Source organism: Emys orbicularis, chromosome 14 (assembly GCF_028017835.1).
Source record: "Emys orbicularis isolate rEmyOrb1 chromosome 14, rEmyOrb1.hap1, whole genome shotgun sequence".
Classification (NCBI taxonomy): Eukaryota; Metazoa; Chordata; order Testudines; family Emydidae; genus Emys; species Emys orbicularis.
Genome location: NC_088696.1, coordinates 13,484,007 through 13,497,456, shown reverse-complemented (window position 1 = coordinate 13,497,456; position 13,450 = coordinate 13,484,007). Strand labels below are relative to the sequence as shown.

The 13,450-nt window shown below is 42.4% G+C and overlaps 1 protein-coding gene across 2 annotated transcripts; it reads left to right on the top strand.

The window, feature by feature from the left end:
- Positions 1-1,898: 1,898 nt before the first annotated feature.
- NUDT7 (nudix hydrolase 7) lies at positions 1,899-9,590 on the top strand. Of its 2 annotated transcripts, none has more exons than XM_065416718.1 (4): positions 1,899-1,960; positions 5,230-5,380; positions 6,720-6,878; positions 9,056-9,590. In XM_065416718.1, the coding sequence occupies exons 1-4, from the start codon at positions 1,923-1,925 to the stop codon at positions 9,437-9,439; spliced, it is 732 nt and encodes a 243-aa protein (XP_065272790.1). In that variant the 5' UTR covers positions 1,899-1,922; the 3' UTR covers positions 9,440-9,590. The 2 variants fall into 2 exon arrangements, with proteins under 2 accessions (XP_065272790.1, XP_065272789.1); XM_065416717.1 differs by having other exon boundaries at positions 1,913-1,960; positions 5,227-5,380.
- Positions 9,591-13,450: the final 3,860 nt, after the last annotated feature.

Here is a 13,450-nt window from a genome sequence, read left to right as displayed (position 1 = left end):
CAAGCATTGTAGGGACTGCAGGTTAATTGAGTCTACTCTAAAGTGTGTACAGTACACAGAACAGAGCCTGATATGTTAATTTATTTAACAAGATTGTAAAAGAATGTGCGCTGCAAGCTAGTTAAAGGTATATTTGTACTCTTGTCTTCAGAGAATTGTTTCACATTTGTGTGAGATGTCATTTGGATTGCAGATGTCAGAACAAGAAGCAGTGGTCTCAAATTGCAGTGAGGGAGGTCTAGGTTGGATATTAGGAAAAACTATTTCACTAGGAGGGTGGTGAAGCACTGGAATGGGTTGCCTAGGGAGGTGGTGGAATCTCCATCCTTAGAGGTTTTTAAGGCCCAGCTTGACAAAGCCCTGGCTGGGATGATTTAGTTGGGGTTGGTCTAGATGACCTCCTGAGATCTCTTCCAACCCTAATCTTCTATGATTCTAAGCCAGGATGAACTAACCGCTATAGAAAGATTATTGTCCAATGAAGTGTTTATACAGCACTAATCAGTGTTTGAAACTAAATCCTAATGGTGTATATACACCGTGTAGAAATCAAAACCCAGAACAGCCCATAAGGATAACTGGAAAATGATAAAATCCATTTTGTAACTCTTTGGAGGCTGTAAACGCAGAACCAGAAGATTTAGAGCATGGATATCTCTGCTCCCTCTATTGGGGAGAAGGGGAAAAGTCAGCTCTGGACACCTTTGTTTACAGACATCATTTTGTTTACCCATAATTCACTTACTGAGTTTTGTTCCTTTGGTAGGAATTTGTTGAGTAAATGTGATAATAGATTGTCATTACTGTATTTGTGAAAGGACATAGGCATTGTGTAGGATATGCCTGGTTGAGGGGGTACCCTGACTGTACAAATAATGGATTTTGGCCACAAATCTTTAAGGGAGTCCAACTTTATCTGTCCAAGGGACCTGTTTTGCTTTGGCTTCCCCATCTGAAGCTTCTATGCCCTGTATGGGGACAGCTGCAGGATTGGATCAGTATTAATAGGACCAGACCAGTAGTAGCAGAGCTGACTCAAGGGCAGGGCCCATCTAAACTAGTGACAGACTATCACTGACTCCAGTCCATATCAAGGCTGACGGGAGTAGCAGCAATAGTGCCTAGCTGACTTGTTCTCACCAGGTGCCTCACGCGCGGGTGGGTTGTAGTGCTTACACGGCCTGTGCTCCTTATTTAAAAGGAGGGGATTGATTAACCAGTGGGATTAGCTGCAGGAGTGACTGGGTGAAATACCATGCAAAGGCGGCCAGACTCAATGATCACAAAAATAGTGTAAAAACCTGTAACCAACCTAGGGTGACCAGACAGCAAGTGTGAAAAAATCTGGACGGGGGTGGGGGGTAAGAGGTGCCTATATAAGAAAAAAAAAAAATTGGGACTGTCCCTATAAAATAGGGACATCTGGTCACCCTAAAGCAACCCCACTCCACACACATGGGGCTACTGCACTGGAGTTTCTGGCACTAGCCGGTGGGGGGGCTGGGCCTGGTTAAAAGTGAGGGAGGAAGCTCGCCAGGGAGTTCGGTGTGGCACAACCCCAGGCTCTGATCAGATCAGGAACCGCAGAGCCTCGCCCAGGCCACTAGAGGGTCGAGCGAGCCTCCCGTGGAGCAAGGGGCTGACCCCGAACCCAGGCCCATTCCAAGCTCTTCCCGCAGGCAGGCGTAGCCTGGGATTGAACGGATTTACCTCCCCCTGCCGCTCATGGACTCGTCCCACCCGCCCCGCGACACTAGCCAATAAGAAGCTAGCGCTTGGCAGCTCTCCTCGCTGATTGGGGAAACACAGCTGCCAACCAATGAAGGCGGACGAATTGCGCGGCAAAGGTGGGGAATTGTCCCTCTTCCCGTCCCCCCGCTGTTTTCCCTCAGGACAGGCAGGCCCTGGGCTGTGTAGGAAAGATGGCGGCTTTGAGAGACGCTGAGGATGAGCGGGGAAGGTAACAGGCCCCGCCGTTAGGGCGCCAGCTACCGCACCGGCCCGTAGCGAGGAGGATTTTTCCCATCCCCCGCGCGAGAGCTCTCAGCCCCCCGCTGCCTGGCCCTGGGGCGCGGGAGTGCCTGTCGCAGCGCGGAGCCTGGCGGCGGAGGGCTTGTCTCGGCGAGGTAGTTAAGCGACCTCCCGCCCGCGCAGCGCCGTCTGCCCCCGGACTTGGGGGTGACACAGCGATGTACTGGGGTCAGCCTAACTGTAGCGCAGGTCAGGCCTTGGGGGGCAGGATTTTAAAGGGACTCAGGTGCCTAACTCCCAGAGGCACTTCGCGGGCTTGCCTCGCTGGCACCGACATCGCGGCTGGCTTGGACATCACACTCTCGCTCGTTCCAGCGCAAGTCAGGGTGCGGCCGTTTGTGGGGTGCCTCGTTTTCTGGGGACCTAAGTAGATTTTTATCACTCACTCACCCTTCAACTCCAATAGCTCAAGATGTGAACCGCACAACTGATTTAGTGACGCTGATCCCAGTTTCTGAGTGCACATGCATACAGGGTTATCCCTGCATGCCCCTTCTCTATGGCACTTGTAGCACCTGTCCCTGCCGAATTAGGGCACTTGAAGCATGTTCCTTTGTGATGGTAGATTTCCTTGTATGCTCCCCTCCATGTCAGTCGTTTAATGTATTTATCCTCACCCCTGTGAGGTTGGGAAGTGTTATCCCCATTTTACAGATGGAGATCAGAGGTACAGAAAGACTATGGGTATGTCTACATTGCAAAGACAAACCCACAGCTGGCCCGTGCCAGCTGACTCGGGCACCTGGGACTCGCAGGGTCCTAGAGCTTGGGCTCCAGCCTGAGCCTGGAAGTTTAAACTGCAATTAAACAGCCCCTTAGCCTGATCACTGAGAGCCAGAGTCAGCTGATTGCAGCATAGACATACCCTGGCCTAAGGGTACATCTATGTTGCAAGTAGAAGTGCAATTTCCAGCTCAGGTAGGTATACATGCACTAGCTTTGAGCAGGCTAACATGCTAAAAATATCAGTGGACTAGCCACCTCAGTACAAACTTGTCCAAGACTTAGGTACGTACTTGGGCAGCTAGCTTGTGCCACCACCTGCGCTGTCATGGCGACATTGCTATTTTTAGCAAGCTGGCTTATGTATATCTATGCCAGCTGGAAATCACAGCTCTCCCTTCAGTGTAGGTATACCCTAAGTGACTTAGAGTTATAGGGTTAGAAGGACTGCAGAGGTCATCTGGTCTTAACCCCCTGCCAAGATGTAGGATTTGTTGTCTAAATCTTATCTAAGACCACATAAAAAGTCTGTGGCAGAGCAGGGACTTGAAGCCAGTTTTCCCAATTCCTAGCATCTTAGCCACTGGACCGTCCATGGACCTGGGGTAGTTAGTTGTTTTTTGTCAAGGTCCAAATTTCTTTATCAAGTTATAGGTAAGGTCCAGACTCCAGAGAAGAAAATAATAATAAAAAACGTATAATGATAAGTAAATAAAAAGATTTGTGTGTCCATTCAAAAATGTCTGCCGGTCTGGATTTGACCCACAGTCTGCCTATTGATTACCCCTGGTCTATTGTGTGCGCCTTGGTGTAGGGACTATCTCTCTTCAGGTTAATATAAAAAGTGTACAGTGTCACCAACTTTTTCCATAAAGATAAATATAGTAAATGCCTGTATTGTAGCAGGTCAAAATATTCACAGAATTTATGTGACGCATGTAAATAGAATTTTTTTAAAATTCTAAGTAACATTTTTTGGGGCAATCAGCTTTAAGTGTCATCCTTTCTTAATACAAGAGAGGAGGGTCTAAAGTAAAACCTTGTTACTCAAAATGTATTTGACTAGTTTGAGCAGTCTAGTTTAAACTATTTAAAATACTTCATAGTATACAAATAAAAGTAATGTATTTTTGTACAAGAGTAGTAAGTTCTTTGGAATAGACTGCTCTGCAGTCCTTTGATATTACATATTGACTGAGAGGCAAGATTGTGTTTGCGAGTAAATTTGTGCTTGCAAGTAATCCCATTGACTTCTCAGGTGTGTAAAGTTTTTTGTGGGAATTTTCAGGATTGGGGCTTGCTTTCTTTTGTACTGTGCTTTATAAGACATCTCCCTAGCTGACAATTAACAAAACATAAGCATCATAAATTATTCTTCTTAATTCAAGGTGCATTCTCCATGACAGTCAAGTTGCCTTGAGATTGTAGGCATTAAGTGCAGTACAATGTGCCCAATCCTAGTTTTGGCATTTATTTCAGTGGCAGTCAGGATCAGGCCTATTCACTAATATACCTAACCCTCATGAGGTGGCATTATTCCCATTTTGCATATGGCAAAACTGAAAAAGAGATGTGAAATACTTGTCCAACATCAATGACAGAACCGGGAATGGAATCCAATTCTCCTGGCTCCAAGTCTAGTATCCTTTCCACTGAACCATGCTGCCCCCTAAATGAAATATTTTACAGATGGGAACCTGAGGCAGAGAGATTAAGTGACTAGATGAAGATGTCATAGGATAGTTATGGCAGAGCTGGGAAATGAACCCAGATCCCCTGAGTCCCAATCAATAGCCTATTCACAGAACTATTCTGCCTTCTAAATGGGGCTGTCAGGTGTGGCAGAACAGACTCATCTTCCAGTCATGCACCTTTAAGATTTTTCTTTGGTAACTACTATTTCATTAACTGTGTCGAATATGTTAAGCAATATTGTTCCCATAAACACACTGAGCTGGGTGGAGTCTTATCTTGAGTCCAAAAAGATTTAATTATGTAAGTGCACAATCATATGCAATTTAGAATTTTCAGTGGGGGATGGGAAGTTAATTCTCACTGTGTACACTTTTAAATTAATATTTAGGAGGGTTTTTTTTAAATGCCATAATCTAAAAACACACTATGCCAGTGTTATATTTGCTAATGTTGCTCTGTGTATGTAGCTTGTTTATATATCTGGTATAAAGTGTAAATTCAATTAATAAGAACTGATTGCTTTTATATGAATCAGAAAAATTCAGTCCATGTTGCTTTGGGAATGAGATGATGATCAGTAGGATAGATTCAAAATAATTGCAGGCTTGTATGGGCACAATATTTAGTTATGTTTACCTGATAATTTTGAAAAACAGGACATAATATTTTTGAGAGCTCTGGTATTTGTAAATCCTAAATTATAATCTTTCCTATATTCTTAAGTAATAGGATAACCATTCTGTTTAGTTATGGAGCATTTTTGTTTGTTTGTTTTAGCAGAAGTATAAAAGATAAGGCCAAGATCAGTTTAAGAAAATATGATGTTGGAAACAAATTCTCCCATTTGCCACTAGCCAAAGCATCTGTTCTTATGCCTCTAATGGTTAAAGATGGAAAGCTGTATGTGCTATTTACTGTCAGATCAATGAAGGTATGTGAACCATAAGGTCAAAGCCAACTGCATAACATCAAAAGTAAAATGAGAAAATGTGTTGCAAGATTGAGCTGTGTGAAAAGAAAAAGAGAAGGAAGGAAAGCACTCAGCTGATAGTCACATTTACCTATATTCTTATCCAAGTATTAGTCTCTATGTACAAATCTTAATGGTTACTGCATGGTTTTGGAGTCTAGTCTTCACACATGTATGCAACCAAAATATCCATACACACACCTTTATTTGCACATGTAAACAGGTATTGATCATGTAAACATTGATCACTGATATTTACTTTCCAGATACACAACAATAATGTGGATATTTCTGTAAAGTCTGATACAAGTTTCCAGGTCAGAATAAAGGGGATTATTGATCAGTTTCCTACAGAATTTAATTTAAAAAAATTTGACCTGTGCAATAAAGTTTTTACCAATTTGATTCCTAAGTTTGTATCTAAAATTACTTTTCCAGTCTCTTTCTTCACTTCTAGATGTGAGAGAACAAATCTACCTTCCTCTCCATTTTGTGCCAGTGGTATCTTTCTAAAACTATTATTGTTACATATTGTACCTAGGTCTACTGTCTGTACTCTTTGATGAGTAATTTACCTGGGTGCTTTTTCTACTTCTGAGAGATGCAGCATCTCTTGAAAGATGCAATAATAATGTTCCTACTTAAAAATCTTGAGACACTGTAATAACTGCGCTTACAATAACTGAGCAGACACACTGATGGTAAATGAGCTTTTTAACAAAGGCTATGATTGGTTCATAGAACTCTCTATTATTAAAGTGAAACTTCAAATAAATATAGAGACATTACTTATTCAGAGATGTTTTTCCGCTGTTGATTTTGGTTTTTATAATGAATTCTGTACCTTGCATATTTAATTCTTTTGTTTGACCATGCAAAAGTAACCATTTTAGTGAGAGAGAGAGTTCCAAAGAGCTTGTTCAATCTCTTACGTGAGGGAGAGATGGCAAAAGGCCTTGAAATGTGGATATATATATATATATATATATATATATATATATATATGAAGCAGGTGGTGATAAAAGTAACTCGTTACTATAAAAATGCCTCTTCTTTTGTGTGATGCTGAAAATGAGGGACCTAGACTGGGTAGATATAGACTCCATGTTCAGATGTTGAGTAAGCTTCCTCATACAGCTCTGACTGTGCATTTCTCTTCTCACCTGTAGAGCTCTTGTTCCAGTTCTCAGCCTTGTTGATTAGAAGAATCTACAATAATTTGGAGTAATTTTGTGGACACAAGGATTTAAGATGAAATCAGCAAACTCATGATACTTAATAATACTCCTTTATTTTTCAGTTGAGAAGATCACCAGGGGAAGTGTGCTTTCCAGGAGGTAAAAGTGAGCCAACAGATAGAGATGAAATAGCCACTGCTCTCCGGGAAGCCAAGGAAGAAGTGGGACTCTATCCAGAGCAGGTGGAAGTCATCTGTAGGCTGGTACCTGGAATTGATAAAGTAAGGTGTACCAAAAAAAAATCAACCAAATCTGAATATTTTTAGGAAACAAGCTGAAAATTGCATTTCACTTCTATAAGCTTATCACTGACATTTCAAACCTGAAGCAATGAGTGACCTTTTACTTTGTAACAGGAATGCAGCCAGTATACTTCCTCTGTTCTGGAGATGTTTTTTGAGGTGTAAATCAGTGTTAAGTTTTCAAGCTGCTAGGCTCTAGCTATATCTCTCATGGGAACCGTTTTCACATATTGGAGAAAAGATATAAAGTGCTACATTTTCAAAGCAAGTTTTTTCATATTTTTATTTATAGATAACAATTCTCTTGTATTAATGCTCTCATTTTTGTTTGTGTATTTATATATTAATCTCCTTACTGTTACTTTCATTTTCTTATCTGGTAGGATAAAACTAGTACAGGGGTGGGCAAACTACGGCCCACGGGCCGGATCCGACCCCTAAGGGCTTTGGATCTGGCCTGCGGGATTGCCCCCCGTGGCGCCGCGGGCCCCGCGCCGCTCTCAGAAGCTGCCGGCACCATGTCCCTGCTGCCCCCGGGCAGGGGGGCAGAGGGTTCTGTGCGTTGCCCTTGCCTCTAGGCACCGTCCCGGCAGCTCCCATTGGCCGGGAACGGGGAACCGCGGCCAATGGGAGCTTCGGGGGAGGTACCTGGAGGTGCGGCAAGGACAGCACACGCGGAGCCCTCCGTCCCCCGTCCCCCAGGGGCTGCAGCACTTCCTGGAGTGGCGCGAGGCCGGGGACAGGGCAGGCATGCAGGGAGCCTGCCCTGGCCCCGGTGTGCGCCGTTGCCACCCCAGAGCCGCTTTAGGTAAGCGGCTCCGGGCCGGAGCCCAAACCCCACCTGCACCCCAATTCCCTGCCCTGAGCCCCCTCGTACACCTCGCACCCCAACCCCCTGCCCTGAGCTCCCTGCTGCACCCCTGTGCACTCCAACCCCCTGCCCTGAGCCCCCTCCCGCAGTCTGCACCCCTCCTGCACCCCTGTCCTGAGCCCCCTCCTGCACTCCGCACCCCTCCTGAACCCCAATCCCCTTCCCTGAGCCCCCTCATACACCCCGCACCCCACCTCTGCCCCAGTCCCTTGCCCTGAGCCCCTTCCTGCACACCACACTCCCTCCCGCACCCCAACCCCCGGCCCTGCATACAATTTCCCCACCCAGATGTGGCCCTCGGCCCAAAAAGTTTGCCCACCCCTGAAGTAGTATTTCCTAGGAGTACAGTGGAAACATGCATTATCTAATATTTTGAAACTGGAAGTATTCAGGTAAAGGTAGCTTTAAAGCACCAAAATTCATAGAAAGGACAAATCTAGCTGTTAAGACAGTTTTCTTAAATATTGTTCTGCTAAGTGCATCATTCAGTAATCGTTATGCATTATAATAATTTGAAATATACATATACATTTGAGTATACCAAAAATGTTAACTTTTAATGCTCTCTGTTACAGCACTATCTACTTTTGTAGTGTCTCACAGCCAATTTCATTTTGAGAATTCTTAAGGGTGTGTAATGTAATCAATTGAATAAAAATATATTTAGTTACCTGATGGATCTTGGTCTACAAACACCCTTATCTGTCTTATTCTGCTCTGTTACCTTGATATTTAAATACTCTATCCACATTTACATTAGAGTAACTGAGAGCGAATTGTGACCCTTGTTTTTGGAACAGTGACATTTTCTTGTTGACTCTACAGGTGATGATGGTTGGCTTTCATTGTAACAGTATGTGTCAGGTTTTCATATTTATAATCTGTATGAATAAGCTCTTTGTGAATGCCTTACAGTTTATCAGTGACCTATACTGTATGGAATATCCGACTCACTCGTGTGTGTGATTGTTGCCCTGTATTGGTAGCAGCGTGCAGAGAATGTTAACACTGATGTGTGTCCCAAATGAGCAAGATGCATAAGCACCTGCGTAAGTTGAAACACCTAAGTAGTTCCATTGATATCAATGCTAAAAAGTACATACATGCTTAGGTAGGTAATTGCTGAATTAGGGCCTGAAAGTGCTTCACAAGTATGATTGTTTCATAGGTTATCAATAGTGTTGATTTTGTAATACTGTAGATAGATTATTTCTAAAACATTTGAAAAATACAGGATTTTCTTTTTAAGTATTTCAAACAAGTTGATGTTTTTTCTTCCTTTCAGGTAGGTTCGTTGGTAACACCAGTTGTAGGATTTATAGAGGACACATTCCAGGCCAGACCTAATCCAGATGAAGTGAGTGATGTGTTTTTGGTGCCGCTGGAGTACTTTATCGATCCATTAAAGTACATGACCTTGCCTTATAAAAGAACAGATGGTGTTGCAAGTTGGCTGCACAGTTTTGTATATGATGACCCTGAGCGTAAAACATCACTTAGGATATGGGGACTCACTGCGCACTTTGCTGTATTTCTTGCTCTTGTAATTTTTGAAAAGAAACCTACATTTGACATTCAGTATGATCTTGACAACTTAATTTCATCCTCTGAGAAGAATTTCATGGAGCAGTATATGTCGCTATACGAGGGAAGAAGCAGCAAACTATGAGCTGTGGGACTGGCACATAAGTGTAAACAGTTGGTTTAAATTATTTTTCAAACTTTACTATTTGATTTTCTGAATCAGAAATTGACCCGTTTTAATGCCTTTATTGGATTACAAAAAATAAAGTGCTGATAGATTAATCAGCCCTAAATAGACTAATTTCTGTATTTATTTTACATGTATTTAAAGGTTCATTATACAGTATTTTTCATGGTCTTTGTGGGTAAGGCATTGGACTGGGACTCAGAAGACTGAGGTTCAGTTTCAGGCTCTGTCATGGATTTCCTCTGTGACCTCGGATAAGTTACTTACCCTCTGTGCTTCAGTTCCTCTCTGTAAAATGTGGATAAAATTCTTCCTAACCTTTGTTTCTTTGATTTAGAATATAAACAGTTCAGGGCAGAGCGTGTATCTTACTATGTTTTGTACAGTACCTAGCATGATGGGGCTCTAATAGTGATTGGGGTCCCTGGACACTATTGTAATAAGGTGGCAGTGCTTTAACAACTTTTGTTTTTTGTTTTAGTTTGTGGATATTGGAGCTTGTGCTCAGAATGACATTCCTCAAAACCTAGCAGTGACACTGAAATATTCTCTACAATGTTCTCTTCTTCTGGAGGGATCGCCCTCTAGGGTTCAGTCGTTTTTTATCTCTACTGAAATAACTGATAAAGGTTCCAGGTAGTGCCAGATATAGTGTTGCTGGTTTTTGTGATGTTATAGCCTGTCCACTAGCAACTGGACCGAGACCACCAGTTCATTTCATGTAGGCCAGTAAATAGTTGTCAGATGGCTAAAGCTTTTAAAGGCACTATTAATTTAGGCTGGATTTGAACTTGCAATTTAGAAGTGAATTTATCAGTCTTCAGAGCCAGCCAGTTTCCTCCAACATGCAGTGGGAGTTGAGGGCATTTAGGATCGAGCTCCTCTGTTCGCTAGCATAGTGCTAGATTTCTGCTGAACAACGTCTTCTAATATACTGGGTAAGCATGTGATGTGGACAGCTGGCCTCTCTCCTGTACTAGAGTGTTTAGTCATACCCTACTGAACAAGAATTGAGTAAGACCCCAGGTCACTGCTGTCACAGCTCAGGGCAGCTACACCTGTGTTTCCCCTCAGTGGTTCAGCAAGGGCATCCATTCTCAGCTTCCAGCTCCCCAGCCATTGCCTTTCTGATAGGAGGTCTCTACCTTCTGACAGGAGTATTTCCAGACTGGATGGTTCCCTGCCTTCACTCTGTTTCCCAGCCCAGACAAGTTGCTCAAGGACGTCTGCTTGCTTTCTCCCTAGTGATGATAACACAGTGACTGTCTACAGTTATAAATTACCACTCAGCACTTCCTAGGCAAGCCTACTTTATTTTTAGGGTAAAAAGCATTAAAGAGAAAACATATTAGAAACAATAAAATAACCACATGCATGCTAATAAGTTTACCAGATTTAACCCTAGCCCTAACATGGCTTCTGGCAGGTTCAGTCCTTCCAACTCTACCCTAAGGATTGTGTTCGTCTAGACCATGGGCCCTGTCTATTTACTGGATCAGGAAGAAGCCCATGAGCTATTTGAAAACCAGGCTATTTTTGCAAAAAACATTTGTCTCTTAGTCCCTGGAGAAACTGGTTTGAACTAGCATATGCATACCTTTCTGGGGATGGTTTCTTTGGAGATGTTGCAAGCTGAGTGAATTTGTCTAGTCACCCCATGTTCTCCTATTTACCCTTCCCATAGAAGTGTATATAATTCCACAATAACACACAAAATCATAGAGTTAGAAGGGACCACAAGGGTCATCTAGGCTAAACCCCTGCCAAGATGCAAGATTTGTTGTGTCTAAATCATCTATGACAGATGGCTAATTTAGCCTCCTTTTGAAAACCTCCAGCGAAGGAGCTTCCACAACCTCCCGAGGCAGTCTTGTTCCATTGTCTTACTGTTCTTACAGTTAGGAAGTTTTCCCCTGAGATTTAAACTAAATCTGCTGTGCTGTAGTTTGAACCCATTGCTTCTTGTCCAGCCCTCTGTGGCAAAAGAGAGAAACTTTCTCCATCTTTTTTGTGGCAACCTTTCAAGTATCAGAAGACGGTTATCATACTCCCTCCTTAATCTCCTCATTTCCAAACTAAACATACCCAGTTCCTTTTAAATAGATTTAAATCTGAGCCAGGTTCTCAGGTGTTGCAAACCAGTGTAGCTTCGTTTAACTCAATGGAGCCATGTCTGTTTACAACCATTGGGGGGCTGGCCTGTCTTTCTATATCCATCTATCCACAGTTTCCAAGGAGTTAAACAAGGTTGCACATTACTCTTACAATGCTGTAGTATATAAATCATAGTTCAATAGGAAGTACCCTCTCCATGGAGACTTCTCTATTGAAGGTGAATTTGATAAGAATAAATCATTCTGGTGTGATTAAAGTAGGAGGGCAGTCTGTTTGGTGATGACTTGAAATATGTTTAATTTAGCTTTGAGTCAGAAATCTATCATGTAAATGAAAATTAATGATTGGAGTGGTATCAAAACACATGCAATGTTTGGACACCTTCTAAATTTTGAAGTACAGAAGAAGAAAACTGTCTGCTACCAAGCAGCCTCTAGGTTGCATGTTACATATCTCAAATGATTACTCAAAAATGAAAGCCCTAAATGAAAACAGATATCATTTTACCAGAAATTACCATGACTGTCATGTGGAAGATTAAAAGCAAACCTGGAACTGACGAAGAGAGAGAAACGAGCAGTGAGAGAGAGAACAATGTTGTTTCTCAGGAGCTCAGTCATTGATCTCCCTATTATTATTTTATAGTTATATAGTTTATAGTTATAGTTATATTACAGGCCTCATTCAGGATCAGAGACTTGTTAGGCTATATGCTGTACAAATACATATGACGACACTCTCTCTGGCCCCAAAATCTTATAAACTTAAGAATTCTGGAGAGTTCTGCACATGGGTTAGAAAGGCACAAATGTAGTTTTAGGCATGCTATTTTGTACTTGGCAGCTACTCAGCCTGCACCCAAATTTTTGTAAACCCTAAATATTTTATTTGCCTATTAAACATTAAAGTTCTTCTCTTTGTTAAGCAGGATAAACAGCTGGCTTACATTTTCTTATTGAGCTTCCTTGTGATTCCTGATGCTGTGTTGCATTTGGCGATCAGGCTGGTATACAGAGATGTTTTAGTCACCATGAAGCACTGTCAATCAGATCTACAGCTGATGTAAATCAGCACAGCTCCATTGCTGTTGAGGGTTCTTTCCCTATTTTCTTTTGCCCATCAAAAAAGAGGCACAAGAAGTTCCAGTTTCATTCAAAGCATGAAACCTTCTTTGTTCCAAGGTCTAAGGTATTTCCATGCCTCTCTGGGAGAATCATCAAATAAATGCCAACTACTTTAGGAGAAGTGTGACCTGGGCTGGATTTGAACCAGTAACCTTCTTACCCCATTGTCCAATCCCCTGAGTTATCCTATCTTCCCTCTTGAAAAATCTTTTTTGAGTATTCTTCTAACAATTAACCTCATTTGCGTGCTTTTTAAAGCAGGAAAAAATATTGAACATTAAAAATATTTTCCTTTAATAATAAAAAGAAAGATGCATACACCTAACTGGAGGTACGCCACTCTTACTCCCTGTGCATCCTCTCTGTGTTAGCCTTACATGGTGAAGCACTGGGATCCAAATTCAAGAAAGCATTCCTATTCAAAATAAAAGCATACACAGCTTAAGTCCCATTGAAGCCATTGGCACTGAAGCACATCTGTACGTGCTTTCCTGAGTCAGGACCTAGATAGGTACTCTGTAGCATCTTAAAGTATTTCCCTATCTCATAAACCACAAAGTAGATGTGCTTCCAGATCTAACAGGAGTGAAAATCATCTCAGTGCAGCTGTACTGCCCAAGGTCCTGTGCACCAAGGGAGGCCCACTTAGACCCCATGTTAAAATTTAAACAAGGCATTCAGAAGAACGTGGACCTTCTGCACTGGCATAAATTTTACAGAGAGGAAGTTC

Excerpts from the sequence above, each read along its gene's own strand:
- NUDT7 (XM_065416717.1), top strand. The coding sequence starts at position 1,923 with ATGGCGGCTTTGAGAGACGCTGAGGATGAGCGGGGAAG. Across the intron at positions 5,381-6,719 it reads TTACTGTCAGATCAATGAAG|TTGAGAAGATCACCAGGGGA; the intron begins GTATGTGAACCA and ends TTTATTTTTCAG. Across the intron at positions 6,879-9,055 it reads TGGTACCTGGAATTGATAAA|GTAGGTTCGTTGGTAACACC; the intron begins GTAAGGTGTACC and ends TCTTCCTTTCAG.